Source organism: Pelecanus crispus, chromosome 10 (assembly GCF_030463565.1).
Source record: "Pelecanus crispus isolate bPelCri1 chromosome 10, bPelCri1.pri, whole genome shotgun sequence".
Lineage (NCBI taxonomy): Eukaryota > Metazoa > Chordata > Aves > Pelecaniformes > Pelecanidae > Pelecanus > Pelecanus crispus.
In genome coordinates this window covers 8,759,068-8,779,975 of record NC_134652.1, presented here as the reverse complement: position 1 = coordinate 8,779,975, position 20,908 = coordinate 8,759,068, and the positions used below count along the sequence as shown (strand labels likewise).

The 20,908-nt window shown below is 39.3% G+C and overlaps 1 protein-coding gene across 1 annotated transcript in view; it reads right to left on the bottom strand.

The window, feature by feature from the left end:
* Nucleotides 1-18,884, bottom strand: part of HSPA12A (heat shock protein family A (Hsp70) member 12A) — an 81,635-nt gene extending 62,751 nt beyond the window's left edge. Inside the window, exon 1 of the mRNA XM_075717785.1 lies at nucleotides 18,791-18,884. Within this exon, the coding sequence (XP_075573900.1) occupies nucleotides 18,791-18,884 (94 nt within the window). The remainder of the gene's footprint in view (nucleotides 1-18,790) is intronic.
* Between the last annotated feature and the right edge of the window lie 2,024 nt (nucleotides 18,885-20,908).

The window sequence follows — 20,908 nt, the reverse complement described above, 5'->3', positions numbered from 1 at the left end:
GAATCTATACCTCCACCTAAGGCTGAACAAACCGATTACTTAGTGGAGTAAATCTTAATGAATTCCACTGACCTCCAACTTCCATCTGACATTTAACAATGCAGCAGGACTGGGACATTTTAGATTTTGAAGGGAAATGAAAAATAATCAAAAGCCCTCTGACACTCTTAAGTAGTGCCTGGTGAATACTGAAAATGTTTTTAACATTATAAACATATTTTGACAGGTTTTACAACCTTTAACATTTCATGTATATGAACATTATGTGATTTGATTTTTACTTCTAAGAATATTACCCAAAAAGAAAAGGCTAAACTGTTGTAAAAGATGTTTTACAAAGATATGCCTTAGAAATGCTCATGAAACATAAATCTGCAAATGTAAGTGATGTTGGATTTTTTTCAGAACATAACTTTTTAAAAAAGAGTATTTGATAGAAAATTATATTTAGAACATTGAATAGTACCATTTATTCGATCATGGGTAGACAAAGCATAGTAAATCACACAGATGAAGAAAAAGATAGAAATACTCCTAGACATAGTAGAAGTAGATATTTTAGCATGAATCCACTGATTGAAATATGTTCTTACAAAACAATTAAGAAAATTCCAATAACTAAGACTTTTGTAAAAATTAGAAGGCTAAATCATCAGTCAGTCACCACATTCATTTACTTTTGGTTAAAGTGTCTGAAATGAATGGTGTCTTGAGCAACACCAACATTTTCTCAAAATCTTGATGTGTCACTCCTCTCTGTACATTCTTTGTTAACTACCACATACTTCTATTTTTGGAATCTTTAATGAGGGCACACACATACAAGCAGGAGTACATAATATCCCAAATGAACAGAGTGAGGTTTTCTGCTCAATATCTAATTTATCTCACCACAGGTTACGTGAGACCTCTGATCGTTTTTTTCCTCCCTAATCACTAACGGGATGCCAATTCCATAAGATTACACCACTCTATCACTCGTAAAATCTTTCTGAAGAAAGACATCAATACCAGTTTTTGACAATTTCTAAACATGAAGTCTAGTATGCTAAAATAAAGACTATAAGTCATATTATCCCTGCAAAGGTGAGGAATTACCAAGAGCAGTAGCAAGTCATTAAAAAGTCAAATTATGTAATAAGTAACAATCCAACAGTCATCTAACAAAGACATGACTATTTTTAAGAAAAGTAGTTCATCTTATACAAGATTAGCATCACTGAAATGCATGATATATTTAGCTTCTATAAATTAATACTGAATTAATTACAACAGCTACATAAAAAATAGAAGCAAAAATAAGCTATTTCTTGTATTTACACAAATGTAAATGAGAATACAGTCTGTGCCTGACAATTCAATAATAGATAAAGTAAAGAAATAAAAAGAAGATGGCAGAGCTCTACTGACTTAAAATGTAATTGAAATCAGAACCCATGATTCAGATCTTGCTTTGATGAAGCATAAAGCTGTGAGTTGGAGAAGCCCGTTATTTGTCCATTCTGATTTAAATACAACAAACTGCACCAAAATCTTTAAACTGGCACATACAATGCAAGAAACATCCTTCCTCTTACTAAATCTGCTGGATTTGCCTGTGGTATTTTCAATAATGATTTATTATTTTAGCTGTCTTTGCCAGCACAAAAGAATGTTGTTGACATTCTTTTAAGTGTTTAGCCTAAATTATTACTAAACTGCTCAAGTCTGGTAATTCAACAAACCAAGAATTTGTTCAGGAGAAAAACTAATACTCCTTTAAATTTTGCCACTTTCTTAAACTTAACTGCCATAAGGATGATGCTTTAATCTCTCGAAGAAACATAATGAAATCATATTAACTTGCTTCTTCATTGACAAAAGAAGAATCACATAACATTGACCCCATTAGTTGCAATAAAAGATCTGGTTTTTATTTCTTGGTGATTACCATTTAGAAAAAGACACAGCTGATTATTTTAGTATACTGTGTATGCATGTGTATCTTATAAAACCAGGATTTTCACTGACCACAAAAATATTCCATGCCTTTTTGTGCTTAAGACATAATGGCAAACTCTGGTTGCAGCTTCTTTCAGCCGGACCCAAAGTCTCTTCAAATCAATGGAAAATCTCCCACTGCTTTCAATAATTTTATATCAGGCACCGAAACACTGAGGTTAGGTGATAGCAGCTGCCTTGGTGTCTGGGAACTGCATAATAGAGGATGTAACGTATGCCAATGTTTCTAATACAGATATTCTTTAGCTCGCACTTCATTAACCTGTGCTGTTACACAAAAACTGATTGTCTACATTACCAGAATGACTGTCACAGAATTTGGAATCAAGTGTTTTAAGAAGTCTGCTACACAATAGAGTTTGGATTTTCTTTTTTTTTTAAAAAAAAAGGACAGAGCATGCCTGAAAGAAGACTAGATTGCTTTCAGGATCTTGCAACACCAACAGATCTCAGCAAGGACGTTTGGAAACCCAAATAGAGCAAATACACCGAGATTAATGCGTCCACGCATCAGATGATCTTTTTTCATCCAGGGTCTCCTGGCTTTGAAACATAGGGCAGTAAACGTAGGTGCTCCTTTAAAATCAGTTCTGCAGAAAATGTGTATCATATGGGCAGGGTGCAAGCACAATAAAAAAATCCGTCACCAGAGGAAACTGCATTTGGTTTGTTTAGAATGGCAGCATAGTATTTCATACGAAAAGAAGTGCTTGACACTGTTTATAAATAGTGAAATATGCGTAAAAACACTGTACAAATCCACTTGACACCTCTCTTTCAAAGGGCTGTATTTTTGGCTGAGTCCGTATTTTCAATCCTTTGCCTTAAGCTTGCATACGACTGCTCTGTTATTTAGAGAGCAGTGACCTTCTTTTACTAATATAAAGAATGGGCAATTTTAAATTTGAATGTACAAAACTACTGCCATTAAAGTATAATTTAATGCAGTGCTCAATGCAGGAGCAGTCCTCCTCCTGGAAAAGCCTTCTTCCAAAGAAATGAAAAAGAAACAGAGACAACAAGCCTATACCAAATCAAATGGTTAACTAACATCATTCTGGTACTAGCATAAAGTTGGTCTTCAGATTGCATAACTAAAATAAAAATGGGTAGTAAACAAAAAACAAATATGAAGGTACTGCTCAAGAAACAGAAGGAGCACACGGTGAGGAATTTACAGCAAGAAGTGACTGCCGAGAGAAGAATAAGCATGAGGAGATAAGAATAATATTTTCTAAAACAAGGTCATTGCAGAAAAGGTTTCAGATTCCAGTCTACGTTTATAGCCTTTGGTGTCAAGCTGTCCAAGAACAGATCCAGAAAGACTGACTTTGTAAAAGTAAATTTTCTCTGTCATCCTTTTTCTCACCCGAGGTGCTATCTGTCAAGGCCTATAAATGTCACTGTAGATAGATTATGTTAATAAGACATGAAATACTGCCTATAGCTACAGGGAAAATAGGGTGCTTGTATCAAATACATCTTCCTGTTCACCAATGGAAGATCTGAGGCACACTTTCTACAGATAAATGCGTTTGGAATGACATTAATTTAAAATTGTATTCCCAGTCATAAACAGACCATGCAGACAATGGACATGTAAGCAATCCAAACGCTGCCATGAATAACTATTTATAGTCACCCTTCCTTCTTCAAACTTTGCAATGCTGGATATTTAATCAATACAAAAGCAGCACACTTAACTCTCATCATCTCAATTTTGCACTTGAGGTAACTCAAACAAGAGGTTTTAAAGTCAGTTTTTCACAGGCATCCATAACTCATTTTCCATAACACTGCATGGGTATTGTGAGGGCTCAGTATCTCTCAAGACTTAAGGCGGGGAAAACAATAGTTCAGAAGTGCTCACTAATTCTGAATGGTTAATTTTAGGTTTTCAAAGAGTCTTACTGCTGCCTTCTCTGAGATGCAACTGCTCAACATCAGAGAGAGCAAATGTCCAGCATTTAGAGCACTCAGAGATAGCTAGATGCCTATCTTGATTTCCAAATTCACAGAGGCACCTAATCCTCAATGAAAATCACAGGAGATAATTGTAAAATTGCTTTTCAAAGCCAGGTGGAAAACTATCTCCATTTCTACATCCTTTGGCAACCTTACCGGCACAAGTATTTTCCCCTGTAATACATGCTTCTGTGTATCCGTGTGTTTGCAAGATTTTATACTCTGTTGGCAATTACGAGGATTTTTGCTGGAAAGAAAATCAAGTTTGCCTTGAGGTAGTTCTCTTAAAACTGTGTCTTCCTACAGGTATTTGAAATTTCAACGGCTTTGAATGACTGGATACATACAGTTACCACAGTCAAAGAAGGGAAGCATTTGTACTTATCTGTGAAATCTTCTTGTGTTATGTATGAACAAGTTTTACATGAATACATACCATAATCTCCTCTCAATGTGGTACAGTTTATAGACAAAAATACAATTTTAGATGAGTAATCACAATCATAATCCCTTTCAATTCACTGCTAAATCTCCCAATTATAGGCTTTTCTGTTTGTAATGCTTCTGTATTTGGCTGGTCCTTCTCAACTGGTACAGCTGAGCAGGGGCACTAGGTACGAGTTATGGACTGGTCTCTTTCTAGGCCCTCGTTCACCAGTTAGGGACCACTGCTTTCTCAAAGTCCTACTGCACCATATTTCTAAGCCGGTAGGTACCTGAGTTACTGCCAGCCAGCAGATGCTGATATTCTTTCACAGCTAATAAGCTGCAGCAGTTTCAGCTCCAGCCGATGCCTCAGGATCTGAAGCCGGATGTTTGAAGTATGACTTTCGTGTTTTCACTGCTAGTGCTTTCTGATTCTTTCAGATGCTTTGAGCATTCCTAAGCCAAAAGGTGACTAGCTGTCCAGATGTATACAGTGGAAGAGACAGGTGCCTGCCTTTCCCTGCTTTCAAACAAACAAGTGTTCTGGTGTTCTAACAAGGAGACTTGAACTTTCTCTTGCAATCAAGATATGGAGGTTCAGGATCTTTCCAAATCATACTCAGGAGGTACCAGCATTCTGCAAGCGTATCTACCACTTTCTTCATGTCTCTTGTTCACACACTCATGGTGTTGATTTAGACATGCCTCTAACTCCAGAAGAAATTTCACGTTTAGGAATCCCAAAGGGAGTGCCTGCTTGCTCAAAGATCATCTTAGTCTCATCACAGTTCTTGACTTTCCTGTCTTGGCTAGTAAGATTTTCTCTCCACACAGCTGACATCTGTGGGGACGCTCTGGGTTACCCAGCTCTTCCCTATAAATTGCTTGAGGGAATCCTGGAGCTGAGGACTCAATTTAGCTACAAGGCTCATTGGAGACAGGCAGTGCCAGGCACTGAAATGTTCAAATACCTTTAAAGGTCTAGGCCTGAGCCAGCTGGATTTCTTTTTATCACAGCAAGAGGTCTTTTAAAAACCTTCATGTGAGTAATGTCATTTGTCACGAAAGAGCAAAACAATAAGCCTGGAAAGCGTTTAAAATTTTAAATCTTTAAGGGAAAGAACTCCTAAACTCTCTCTAAAATACAAAATATATAGAAAATTCAGAAGACTTTGTTAGTGGCCATGTGAGACACCCCTCTTGAATCTGGAAAGAGAGGGATGCAATAGGATGAATCCACTGAGGGATGCGTATCTGCCCAGTAATTTTGTTTTCAGATAAACTGCTTGCCATGTTGTCTCCACTGCTCGGTTCTGCAGTGTAACATAATCTGAAATACACACCACAGTATTCTGTAGATGCTAGATTTAATATATGCCTAAATTAAACAGACTTACGATGCAAAGCTGAAGCCAAATGTGGATTTATGTTTAAAAGTAACCCAGGGGGACCTAAGGCACATACTTTTGCAGTACAAGATAAAAAGGTTGACCACAACTTCATACTTGTTTGCCTGACAGCCATCCCCACAAACCAGCAGGCATGCCACTCCCACAAAACCTACAAACCTACAAAACCCTGCTAAATAGGCCAAAATTAAATTCTTCGCAGCATTTCCGCAGTAGAGGTTCCTCACTCCTTCATACTGAAATCAATAATTTCTGCAGGAAAATCTATGAGAACAGAAAAATACCACGCTCTAATCAAAAGCTCAAAAGGTGCACAAGATGCAAGTTAATGTCCATTGGGTCAAGGTTCCCTAATTCCTTGTATCCAACTCCCTCCAGGTTTAAAGTAGGGAAGAGAGGAAGGGTGAGGCTCTAAGCCTGTACTCTTGCCAGTACATCAATTTCTGCAGTTAGAAGCCAACCAGACAGATGATTTCAAAATCATGCTGGATCCAAACTGTTCAGGACTTTGAACACTTGAATCATTCTCTTTAAATAAGGCAGCAACCACTTTCCACAGCAGCCAAAGTTTCCAATGATTGCAGTGGAAATAACTCAAAGATACCATGTACTACACTAATCTACTCAAGAGGTGACGGAGGCACAGAAAACTGTGTAAGGCCAGCATCTGAAAGGAAAGGTTGCAGACTCTTGGGCAAACACAGATGATAAAAGCATTCCTGGCAGTTGGTGCTATCTAAGCATTCTGGAACAGCCAAGGACATCTTCAGAATGGCACAATATCTTCTTCAGAAACTCCACTCTCATTATCTGTTTTGTTTGTCCAGTGCTTGTTTTGTCCCTCAACAACCTTGCATGACCCTCTTTAAAGCCAATGGAAGTTAAACACACTCAGGCGAGAATTAAATGAAAATCAACTCCTTACAAAGCAATCATACACAGACTTTGATTTGACAGACAAGCCTGAACCTACTAACATTTCTGGATAAATATCACTTTGATTTTCCCCTTCAGGCCCAAATACATACCATAGATCCAATTAGGAACCAAACCCACAATTGCCAACGTGTTGGCAATGAACTGGACACATCTTAAAAACAGAAACAAAACCACACACAAAACCCAAATGCAAGATCAACAAAAATCTAAAATAAAAGCTAAACCAATCTGAGAGAACGTAAGTCTGTGATCTTGCCCCTACATTTCACAAAACCAACAAAAGATGCTGCACTGCTCAGACCAAACCCTGTTTGTCCCAAGGTCTGAATTTTACAATAAATTTGTATCCTTAGCTTACCTTTTCTAATTAGGCATAAATGAAGTAGCCTGGAGGCTTCATTCAGTGCTCTCTACAAAACCTATAAGCCCTCAGTCACTGACAAAATATTCATACCTTTTCAGCATTGTTCTCACTGTACCTGCTTTTTGAGCATCCCCATTCATGGCATACAACATACAAAAAAAAAAAATTCTGACAGGAGCTCTAGAAATACACAGCCAGTGCTTACTGCATAGCTAATGACATGTCCCACCTGATTAATTTGTGCCCTTTGCTGCCACCTTTTTCTTCAGCCAAGTTAATATGCAAGCTTAACATTGTGTAGGGAAGCAATCAAGTTCTGCTTACAATCCCAATACTGTAAATCTGAAGCAAGCTCACTGTTCCATTCCCAATGTTACAGAAACACAAAGACAGTATTTTAGACCAACAGCACTGAGAAATGTGATGCGTATCTAAAATCAGACACTAGTAATGCAGAAAGATTACATTTGAGATTAGCGACAATGTCCCAATGCTCCACAAGGAAAACAAATGCAAGGCAGCTTCAGGAGGAATAACTTGAATATCCTGTAAACACTGTTAAATTCTAAATTAATCTCAACAAAAAAGCTCGCTGTCATTGGTGAATACGCCATTCAGCGGCTATCAAGAAATGAGCAAAATTTTAAGTAGTACAGAGGAACAGAATTAAAAAATTGTATCTCAGATACAAAGCTATGGTAAACATGATGCTCTCACCTGGAACAGTGTATTCAGTTCATACTGTCATGTAAGATGTATAAGAACCAAGTAGGGTTCAAAGTGCATTATAAGAGTGATTTAGAGACATTTTTCCATATAACAAGGAATTGTTAAGATTGGGATTGGACACAGAGGACAGACAACTGTCGGACAAAGCTCTGTTGACACACAACTCTGCCTGATCTGAGTCACCAGGTAGTGTTGAAAGGCAGAAGAGAGAACCTTAATTCCAACATCTACCAAACGTCTTTAATCAGAAAGAATCCTGAATGATGAATGCTATGTGAGCCAAGAAACTAGAAGAAAAGACATGCTGCAAGAATATCAAATGGTGAAACAGAACATTCCCAAAGAGAAGATGGCTAGTGAACTGCTAAAATAATCATCTGCCCTGCAACGCCAGCATACACACCAGAATCACAATTTGCAGCCACTAACAAGTTAGCACAAGAAGAGGCTCAGGTATGTAAGCAAAATCAAGGATGATACCAGTAACTTCACTGTTTCTTGAGGATGTCCTAGGTATTTCTGGAAGCCCTTTTGTGCAGGAAAGAGACATCTTTACTTAGGCTCAAGCAAATAACTGTGAATTCCTGCACTCCAACTAACAGGTCCATTGCAGCCGCTGAACAACTCTTGCAGAAAGCTTTGCGAACAAGAAGCAGCCAGGCACGTAAACAAAAAATTTCTGGGATTCAGGGGTAGCAATCTCAGACAGGCATCTGCCCTGACATCTTCATTTCTGGATCACATCACTGAAGCTATTTACCTTCCCACTCAAAACACTAGCATCAGCTCAGAAACGCACAAGAAAGGTGTCCACTGCTTTTGCCACCTGCAAACTTTTGCCAGTCAGAGACGAGCAGAGTTCTCAGATAATGGTAGGGAATGAATAGTCTCCAGCTCCACAACAGTGGGAAAAATCTGACCTTTCCTAAACCGACCTGGAAGATCCCCTGTGTCTAACATATAACTATGTGCATAAACAAACATCAGTTAAAACTTGCATCAACAGCTCTTTGTTGCCTTTTTGTACAGAAGAGATTTTTCAGAAGCATAGGGACAAATGAGCCCCAAATTCTCACCTTCATTTGGAAAAACTCTGTTGAAATATCATCGCTGGAATCCACAGTTAGATATACCTTGTCCTTACTTTTATCACATATATGTTTTGTATTTCTTATTAACTATCCCATAGATTGAGTTTGTTGAAAACTCTTAATGACATTTTTTTGGCTACGAAACACATTAGCACTGGTGTTTTCTCTGGATGGCTCCTCTAATGGTTTCTTAGCTGTCCTTCTGGTTTATTTTTTTAAAAAGTTTACAGCTTATTCAGAATCATGCTGCTCTTTTAATCTCTTGCTGGACCTGCTGTTCTCTTCATGTTACTGTGTTATATCTTAAGCAACATTAAGATGACTTGGAAATTGAGAAACAGGATTAAATCCTTGTTACTAATCTTTATGACTGTAACAAAGCCTAATGGGAAGTTGGAGGTAATTTAGAGAGGAGTGAAAATGATTAAGGTGCTTGAGTAGTACATATTTAATTACTTTCAGAAGGCAGTGGCTAACTAATATGGGGTGTAACCAGTGTTACCTAACCTTTGACAAGAACCTGAGGAATATGGGGTCAGACTCACAGTAAAGGGAGCTAATTTTTAACTGTTAAAAAAACTGTAACAGAATGAAAAGATGAAAAGGAATGTTTATACTAAATACCAGAAAGTATTTTGAAGTTGTAAATATGAAATTCTGAACACGAGAAGGGAAAATTCAGAGCAAAAGAGCAAAAATATTCTGTAAAGGATTACAGGATATTGGCAGAGGGAAGGAAATTACCTCATGAACCATTGCTTTTGTGTATTTTTCTAGAATTTTATCAGGCTATTCTCTTTTTTTTGTGTCAGTGTAAGCCAATTCTCATGAATCTGTGAGTCATTCTTATGAAAGCAATCAAGAAGCCAGAAGCTGTTTACTTATAATCCTAAATCTATTTATCTACAAGGTGCTAAATGAAATTCTGTTTTTCAGCACACAAAAGGATCATACTTTGATTTTTATGGAAGTTTCCTAATCATGTCCCATGTCCTAAGCTAGTTTTTGCTGAGAAAATAGGCAAGGGTGTCCAGAGGGTTCTACAGCTGGAACATTAATCTTTTTACAAAATTTGGTCAGCTGTTGTGGCGTGCAGACAGGGAACTGAGGCCTTTGGAGAAGATGACCTTGCGGGCAATCAGACATGCTGGAAACATGAAAAAACCAGTCCTTTGGGAGTGATATGAGGGAAGACAGGAATTTAGTATTCTTATTACTAGATGAAAGAAGGGGCCCCAGCCTCACTGCTGCTGAATGCAATCACATTACAGTTTTTTGATGCTTAACTCCACCAACCAAAACCACTCCTTGGCAGATAACTCCTAAAGGTTGAGGCCAAATGACAATGTTCGGAAAATCAAAGGAAATTTACTGTTGAACTCTGCTTGATACGATATGTTTGTAAAAGGTCCTACAATAATGGGCAAGCATCAAGAGACGTAACAGATAGGCAGGAAGCAACTTTCTGGGCTTAGAGAAGAGCTTCATGACAACCTCTTCTGATGGCTTGAAGTGTCCAGTCTTTCCAGCTGAACAGATCACATACCTTCTGCCTATATCCCATGGCAGGAGAATGCCATGTGCTATGACCTTTCTCCTGGCACACTGTAGCTAATCATACAGCATGTCCATGCTTCTAGGAAGTTCTGGTTTCATTGCACCTGCACACTGGCACACACTCCTGGCACACTGTAGCTAATCATACAGCATGTCCATGCTTCTAGGAAGTTCTGGTTTCATTGCACCTGCACAGATCTGTAATTGTCCATGGGAACTGAGCCTGCCTGAAGCTGCTCTACATCTGTATTTGCAGAGTTTGGGACAGATGGCAGCAGGGCACTGGTGACACTCCCTAAGCACTTCACTCAACTTGTTTCTGGCTGTTAGGTTTCTTAAATATCCCTCAGGCTCCAGCACAGAATTACCTGTGGCACACATGAATTGTTCCAGTGCAGCAGCTTGCTCCCGAAACCATTTTTTCTGGAACACCCTGAGCTTACCTGTCATGCATCTTATGAAATAGTGGAGTGTCACCTAGGAAATAACGGCAGATAGAAGTGGGCTGCTGCTGTCAGCTGTTCACCCAGCCAGCGGCCTGTCCCTAAGGCACTCTCAGGAAAAGGCATGGCCCAAGCAGCTCACCAACTTTATGAACTGTTCTGCTGCACAGCTGATATCCCACTGGCTGGAAATCAGCTGGTGTTCACTGTAAGATATTGCACATACAGCTAATATTGATGGCACCTGTGCAAGTTCTTTGATTAATGTCTGTGTTTACATTAATGTCTGTAAAACCACAAAGCTGGGATTTTTCTATGGCTCCTAAAGAAAGCTAGGGTCCAAAACCCAACAGGCTATAAAGCTCAAACATTTTACCCGCCTTTGAAATCTCAGCCAAAACAACCAGTTTGGTTTCCTCAGAAACAGCCCCTCTCACCTAGCTGTGTAACAGCTAAGACTCAGCAGGCCTTAAGCTAACAGAAGGGGGAAGGGAGAGTCCTAATTCTGGAATTTGTTTTGCCCCTAATCTACCAGAACTCAACTGACTATCAAACCATACTGTGACTCTCCTTCCTTATACCTTGGAAAAAAGTTAAATTTCAACAAATGTGAGCTGGGAGGGATGGGCTGTCTCCCATTTAAAACCATGCCACACTTTTTGCTTACTTTGATTTGCAATTGTTTTGAAACTATGCTGTGGATTATGGATAGGAATATTTTAGAACAAATAAATAAATGGGACAGACCAATTTTGTGGTATCATTCTTTCACCTTATAGGAATAGCCAGGACCAATGCAGAGGGTGCTTGACTTGGCAGTTAATGACCAAGGCAAAAGGTCACGTACAAAAACTTAGCTTCCCAGAAATGCTCAGTTTAGCAGTTATCACTAACTGACACTGAGGAAAGATCAGACTCCAAGCACCCAGACACTCCATTTCTCCTTATCTGTCAGTGAGTTAATTGCTGCCTCTTTCTCCACCTCAAGAGAGGCACCAGCCACTGATGAAACCGGAGTGCCCAGCTTTTGAAAGAGTCACATGCATTGACCCAGACTTTTCCAAGTGACCTTTCAAAGGCCATTCTGTGGTGCTTCTTACAAAACACATTAGAATTGTGATCTTTGCTGTCCTTAATTATAAGGCTAATCCAATTCTCACTAAATACAAGAACGGTTTTAACATTGCCTTCAGCAGGAGTGGAAACATGGAGTTATATTTAGCATCCAAAGATGATCTACTGTTCACAAGGTCATGGAGTCTGGAATCAAGAAGAAGCCATAACTTCTTCAACTTACTCTCACGCTCTAGGGTTTATTGGAAAGAAGTTTGTGTTGTTTTTCAAAGAGCTTCTTTGTGGATATATTTAACCAGATCCTTGGGAAAATCCTTCTTGTGCTAAAATTAGGATTCGATGACCCTAAAAGACAAAAGTTTCTGTAACAGTAGGTAAAAGTATCATCTGGGAAGCTGGTTTTCAGCCTAGTTTAGCAGACTCCTTGTCTTTACCCAACAGTACACTGCCATCGTGTGGTTCAGTGTGTCAACGACATTATTTCAGGTACACAGATGCAATACTGCTAGGATGTTTCCACAGATCTTTCATAGCTTTAATTTCTATTATGTTAATAATGTACTAATTTTATGCTTGCAGGGTATTTATTGAAAGTTTATTACAAAAAAGGAAACAAATAATGCGATTCCCTCTTCAAATTAGAGGAGTTAAAAAATGTTCAATAACATTATTTGAAATGAACTGTATTTTGTTCGCTTTACTTGAATAGTGGACTGTTTCTAATGTAGACCACTGCCACCCTTCCATTTTCTTTAATTAATCCAAAAGGGTTCTTGGAATAACTGCATTATTTTATATATATATGTGTGTGTGTGTGTTTATGCACATAACTTTATTGATCTCATGTTCAGTTGCTTCTCTGACTTGAGGAAGAGTAAATGGCTTTCTATCCTTTATCTTCTAATAATAACTTGCTGTCTTAACCCTAAGTATTCAGCTATGGATCCTAATAGGCCCACATACTGAAAACCTCTCATGAACTTCTGTTGCTTTGCTCAGACCTCTAGTCTTAGACAGAGCTGCACTAGAAAAGGTAAGCTCTTCAGAATCTTACATTTAGAGGAAAGTAGTGCAAAGGAAACACTTCTTAGCGCATCTACTGATTGATCTTCCAACATACAGAACAGTCAGACCATGCCTCATCTTCCCTACTCTACTACAGGAAAAAAAAGCATTATGATTACCGTGAGCATAACATTCAAATGGGGCCAGTCATTTCCTCTCTTTGAAACACTCATGCAAGGTCCTGGCTAATCCAATGATAAGCAGTTGGCAGAAGAAACTCACTATTCCTTTTTCTTCCCTGGAATCTTGTTTTTAATAGCTAATCCTGTTTTTAAAAAAATCCATTTGGCTTCATAGTGCTTGGAAGTCAATGCTGTCCAGGAAAGTCAAGAGCCGTAGGTAGCACTTTTTCTAGGATGGTAGAATAGAACAGAATAAAATAGACTATTTCAATTGGAAGGGACCTAAAACAATCATCTAGTTCAACCACCTGACCAATTCAGGGCTGACCAAGTTAAAGCATGTTATTAAAAGCATTGTCCAAATGCCTCTTAGACACTGACAGCCTCGAGGCATCCACCACCTCTCTAGGAAGCCTGCCACTGTTTGACCACTGTCTCGCCGTAAAGAAATGCTTCCAAATGTCCAGTCTAAACCTCCTCTGGCGCAGCTTTGAACCATTCCCACATGTCCCATCACTGAATCCCAGGGAGAAGAGAGCAGCACCTCCCTCTCCACTTCCCCTCCTCAGGAAGCTGTAGAGAGCAATAAGGTTGCCCCTCAGCCTCCTTTTCTCCAAACTAGACAACCCAGAGTCCTTAGCAGCTCCTCATCAGACATTCCTTCCAGCCCTTTCACAAGCTTTGCTGCCCTCCTCTGGATCCATTCAAGGATCTTAACATCATTCTTAAATTGTGGGGCCCAGAACTGCACACAGTATTCAAGGTGAGGCCGCACCAACACTGAATACAGTGGGACCATCACCTCTCTTGACCAGCTGGCTATGCTGTGTTTGATGCACCCCAGGATGCGGTTTGCCCTCTTGGCTGCCAGGGCACACTGCTAACTCATACTGAGCTACTGTCAACCAGCACCCCCAGATCCCTTTCTGCAGGGCTGCTCTCCAGCCACTCCTCTCCCAATTTATTCTTGTGCCCAGCATTACTCTGTCCTACGTGCATAATCCAGCATTTGTACTTGTTGAATTTCATCCCATTAATCATTGCCCAATGCTCCAATCTATCTAGATTCCTCTGCAAGGCATCCTGTCCCTAAAGAGAATCAACAGCACCTCCCAGTTCGGTATCATCAGCAAACTTGCTAACGGTGCAATCCACTGCTGCATCCAGATCGTTGATAAATATATTGAACAGAACTGGCCCTGGAATTGAGCCCTGGGGAACACCGCTGGTGTTCTGTATCACACTGGTGTGGTACTTTTTAAGAATTTGACTCTGACATGGTAGGTTGTCAGAGGTACAGACTCATAGCTGTTACTGCACAGTGAACAAGCAACAGCTTGCTTTAAAAGGCTGCCTTTATTTTTAGTCAGAAGGATTGCAGCAGCATCTCTAAGTGACACTCAGTTATTACTTTCAAATAAGCAACTTGCTTGGAGAAGACAGCATTCAAAGCTCATACCAGGTATTTGTTATCACATGTGCATTGAAAAAGGTCTTCCTGACTCAGTCATTAGTGCGATTACATTATGTCCTAGAATGTAGTAATAAATATTTTTCTGATGTAAAGTTAATAAAAAAAATCAAATCTGCTTTCCTTCTGGCACTTATGTATATACCTACGTATAAACTTGTAAAACTAATTTATATGCATAAATTTATATATATACAAATTTACATTACCTTTATATATTCAGTTTAATTTTCTTATAGTGTAGCCCTTAGCTCTCGTAGTGAGAGGATAGGTACACTGGAATATCCCACAGGTTGTTCAATATGTTATGCCATACACTGTACTACATCACTTTCTATTACGTTCCACAAAATACAATTTATAAAGAAGTCTTTCAAAGACCACCATCCTTCCCACCTCCCTTATTTTGACGTCTCTCTCTCTGTATCACTTTCTGCATGAAGCACATGCAGCTGGACACAGCAATCCAGAGGAGGGCGTCCTCTTGCTTTGTATAAGGACCGGGTCTCCTGGCAGATGGCCGTGGGGATGGCGAAGAACCAGGGCACTGTGCGACAGCCTGAAGTCAGCAGTGGATGCAGCACAGACATCTAGCAGGAGACAGGTGAGTACACTAAGCTAAGACACCCTGCAGCCACCGCCTCCTGGGGAAATCTGGGTGCTCACTATATACCTTAACTCTGGGGGACGGCGGTCCGCCTGGGCCCCCGCGCTCCCTGGAATCGGGGTGCTCTCTAACTCTGCCTGCAGCCTGCTCCTAAGCCCTCCAGCACACTGCAGCCGGCTCCTACGCCCTGTCTCCCAGCACACCACAGACTGCACTCGGCAGTCTTTCATTCCATCTTCCCCTGACTTCTCCAAGAAAATCGTCCCACAGCTCTTCTAAGATTCCGGGAGTTTTTTGCAGCATAAAAGGTCTGGAGTGAAAAGTGAAGATTTTGACCCTAGTCAACTGTCCGAGCTGCTAAACACCAATTGCTTCCGGGAATTTCAGGCCGAACTTGCTGCAAACCTGTATTTAATATTGAACCTGAGCCAGTTTCTACCAGAAAGGAGCTCCCATGTCCCTTATGAAAAAGACTGTTCAAAATCAGATACCCAGCAGTCGTGCCTTCACTACAAATAGCTCTTTTGTAAACAGATACCAAAACGAGCAAGAAGAGGCATCCTAAAATATTATGAAACTTTTGGGACAGTAACCAACATAAAAAGCTTATCAGAGAATTTGGACTTCTGAGTTCCAAAGGAAACGCCTGAGAACTCTGCCCCTTCTCAACTACTTGTGAGACTTACTTTACCGACCCTGTGCCTGGGGAAATCCTTAACAAAATCATGAATGAAAGAAATCCTGCCTCTGATTAAAAGTTCTCTTTTAATCACTACCTTTAGAACAAGAAATTGTTCTATTAAGTTTAACATCTTCCCTACAGTCAAAGAATATTTTTGAAGAGGAAAAGCTAGCCATCAAAAAAATGCTTCACTAACTGCTGGGAGGAGCACATTTGCTTAAAACAGAGAAAAAATATTTCAAATCACTCAGTGATGAAAATAAAAAAATACTATAGGAATGGTCTATTTAAAGAAAATTACAATGTATATGAATGTCGCACTATTTTAAGTATAAACTATTTATAATGTTGTTAACTGCCATATAACTATATTACACAGAAATAATTATTAGAGGTATTTTTACCATTTAAATTCTATTACATTTCAGTGACTTCATTTGGTAAGGATTTTTATTGAGTGAAAGCTGGGATAGCTTTCACGTCTTCTACTGCTTTCTGATTCTGTATTATTGAAGGCGATAGGAGCTTTTTCACTGACTTGAGTAAGAATTGAACTTTACAGCTCTAGTCAAAGGGAGGGATCTTGGATCATCTTGATGAAAGGTAGGCATTTTGAATTGCTAAACACTGTTTTTGACAACTTCTGGTCAAATGAATATCCCAAGGCAGTTATCAAAAGAGTAGACAATATCATACTCTGCTGCCCTAAAAATAAACATTTCTACATTTTCAAGGGTTTTTTAAACCTGAATTTCCTGTCTTGATCTGTGAACTGTTACCGTGCATTGTTAAACAGTTATGATGTTTCATTCCTGTGATGTTTCATTCCAGAAGACCTGCATTTCAGCAGCAGAGACACTGGTGCTGTATCTGCAACACAGCTTGCAAAGTGCTTTGAGTTCCTTTCAAATGAAATATAGCATAGATTTAAGATGATCAAGTTGACCGATGTAACGCATGATAGAGCTGGCAGAGTCGGTTATATTTGACCAATGAAAAATCCTCATTCTTTCCACAATATTCAGCAGGTTCTGCAATTTTTCTCTCAACGGGAGACAAAATGTTAGGTTACAGAACCCTTAAAATTCCCTGCTGGATCTCACAGAATCTGCAAGTCCCACCCCGCGGGGAATGCCACTTTCCAGCAGTCTCTACACATTCCGTGAAAGAGTTCAAATTCTTTACACCAATTGAACGCATTTCTCGTCTCGTTTGAATGGCAGACTGAATGGAGACACTTGAGAGTTCTTGGTCGCAGACATTCTAATTGATCTCTTGGCTGCAGTATACTGTAATTTGTATGGAAATATGCATTTCTCTGTGTAGGCTGTCCTGCAGTGGACTAAGCATAGTCATGTCACCTAACAAGAGCACTTTATGAACCATAATTTTCTCTGTTCAAATTATATCTCTCAACTTAGGAGGTACATGAAGAACCTTTCCATATACACACACACAGGAGAGAACCTGTCAAAACATGTAGCTTTGATAACATTGACTCAAAACCTGAATGCTTAACAAGAGCTCTCTATGAAATAAACGGGGAAGAGGCTAAAAACCATGTTTTCTTAGGCTAAAGTGCTTTCCACACTATCTGTAAGACAAATTTAGCTGTGCCGTTTGCGGTGCAAATCTCATTAGGTAGGCTGATAAGTTATGCACGCAGAAACAGACTTCTAAGGATTGTTCTGCAAAGAGGGGGAATTGGCAGCACACAGAGCACTTCCCTTCCCACTCCCTATGCTGTGGGATCTGGTGAATCCCCAGCTGTGCTATAAAGCAGACCTGTCAAGTCTCATGCACTGACTCATTCTTTTGTATCACACTCTGTCACTGCCAGCATTGCACATTTTTATATGGCAGTACCATGGCTTCTCTCCCACTTTCGGATCCCACACATCACACGCAGGTGGTCAGTCTGATCTGTGATTATCTGACCAGCTGCATCTGATGTGTGGGTCAAGGAGCAAAAGAAAGGTCATGGTACTGGCACTGCAGCTGGGGAATGTGCTGTTTAGCAGGACCTGGTGCTGACAGGAGCCCCGCTAGAAGGCATGCTCCCCTCTTAAGGCTATGTGCTGCAGGATTCAGCTCTTTAATGACTGAACATATGCTTATCACCTAACCTTGCACAGAAATGTGTGCCCCAGCACATGGAATCTCACATGTCTAAAGACCAGAGACGTAAGAAGTCTGTATTTACAGGCTTAGCTTTCTCATGAAATTTCTGCAAGACAAAGAGATATGATGAGAACTTGGAGATCTGGCTGATATTTCCTCAAGAAACCTTTTGTCAACCCTACCTTTTCCCTTATGCTATTATTGGTCAGCTCTTGAAGACATAGAAACAACCACATGAATTCTGATCTTTTTTTTTTCTCCTTGATTTACAGAATATAAAGGCAATAAGGAAGTACTTATGGTGAAGGTAACATTTGTGAACTGATTTATGCCTGCTTACGAGTCTCTCTTTGTGGCAATCAAAAATTACATTTCATAAATGCATGTTTGTATGCAGTTACTTAAAATGTAAAAGGCGAGTATTTAATTGCAGAGGTTTTAAATGTCATCCACCCCAAAAAAGCACTGTAAACATTTTAGTTGCTCTCAGTGGAGAAGGCCAGTGACTAACATATTAAAAGCCTCAAGGCTGCAGTTATTTACAAGCTCTGATTTTCTCGATTCTTCCACATGTTTAATTCCCTTCCTCATCGTCAACCTTCCCACTGCATTTCATTGACAGGCATTTAACAACAATTTGGGTTATTCCTAACATTTCTTTCTCTGGCCTGATTTTTCATCGCCTTTAGAACTACGACAAGGAAGACCAAAAACTGAGAAATACCTCTATGCAGAGAGCTTCCATACCATCTTGTGTACCACACCAACAGACACAGCAGGCTTCCACTGATGCACACAATCCTCTGTGAGGTTCCCATAAAACCAGGAATAGCACTGCATAAACAGATGCATAATAAATTAGCACATTTTAACAATTTTCCTCACAAATACAGCCAAAACAATCCAGTAGAACAAGGCTGAGGAAAAAAAATAGATAGGCTGTGCCTTTACAATAATTAGGATCTTATGGTTTATTTGACAGAAGAACTCCCTTTGGCAGAATCTCCACTGACAACCACAATTTGTTTACAGTATCATGTGTGTTGGAACATGGACATCTGTTCTTTAAGGCATTAAATCTTTCACTACACATGAAACCCATAGTCCTTACATGTAAGGAGGACTTCTGATCTTAAAGACCAGTCATTCCTATTACATTGCTTGGCTCTGTATTAGTAATGTGCAGTTGCACTTATTCTTCATGTACAGAACCCTAAACATCTGCTAGGCTGGAAAATCTTCTCTGCACATTTTTTTTATTTCATTACATCTAGAGGTGCAAACACAAAAACCATAAGAAACAATATACAGTCCACCCTATCCCAAGTAATCAAACACAATTAAAATTGTAATGTTATTTTGTATGTGACAGTGGGTAAGTCCCAAGCAGACATTGTGTTTAAAACTTAAAGTACTAATTCATGCTAAAACCTTTTAAATGGAATGTTTAAGTTTTGCTATCCATCATAAGGTAGTAAGCAGTGGCAATGTGTCATAGAAAAGATATGAAAATGAAAATAGTGAAATACTTCAAGAATTCAAAGTATGTTTCAAAGACACATAGGTATCAATAACTCCCCTCTGCAGTGTGTGAGAAAACTGTATGAGTATTCAGAGAAGTCATGAGTTAACGCCATGCTTAAGCTTCTATAGCAGTCTATCAGCAATACCGTTCTGCAGAACATCACATCTATCTGCTTTCTGTAAGCGTTTTCCTCTCTAGTTGCAGCATCTTCAGCTACTATTGTTGACTGCTATTTTTGATCGAAGTGAAATAAAAATGATCCCCTGCAGATAATTTTTCTTTTTTCCTATAGCCAAATGAACCCAGGCATTCATCAGTAAAAACAGCTATCGAAATTCCGCATGAGGTCTAACTCCCCAGTTATCAGTTTCCACCCAAGAACTTGAGCTTTCCTGTTCCTATACCTCCTTGATTTTATTTGCCACATTTCACCCATAGTATTCCACTCACTGCCTTTGGAAAAATGCAAATACTTTCACATGTGCTACCACCAACTACAAGCAGCTTTTGCTAGTTATTTCACTAACCCTTAAGGAACTGAACTCAGTCTGCAAAGTGATTGTACTAGTGGAAGTGCATTCTCCAGAACAAAACTCCCCTTCTAAAAACATTCCCACCAGTTCACTACTTCTTTCTTAGGTTTTGCTCACAGCTCTACCAATAGTTGATCTTACACCCAATAGTTGATCTTACACATCTATTTAAAAACAGCGGAAGAAGGAATGGGATCTACACTTCCAGTCCACCTTTGAGTAGTACATCCACATGCCTCCACGTAGGAGGGAAAATGTTATTGGAAATGTTTGGCAGATAAGTCATCTTGTGCAAAACTCAATGTTTTATGTATTTGTATTATATATATGTAGATTTGTATATTTGTATTTATATATGTATTCCCTTTGTGTCCCCTGCTCTGCACACATTGGAATTAAAACCAAAGGAACACCGTCACTTCCCAGTCCTCAACAATCTTCTCTCCTCTTCCTCCCCTCTCCCCCAGTACGTCTAGTAGGTTAAGCAGTTCTCCCACACCAGCACAGAGGGCAGCCGTAAGAAAATTTCATTATTACACTAGGCAGTATTTTAAAATGGTGATAGAAGGGGTACCTCTATTTAGCCTTACCTGGCTTCTAGATTTGCAGTCAAAAACCAGCTTAATTTTAAGGATAAGATTATGATTCTTACTACCTTCCCATCATAACAAAGGATTCAGATATTACATTTCTGTCTTTACTAACTGATCATCTAGGTTATTTTGGATGTGCAGTACTTTATTTACTTAATTTTTCCAAGAGAGAACGCAAACTTTCATTCTTG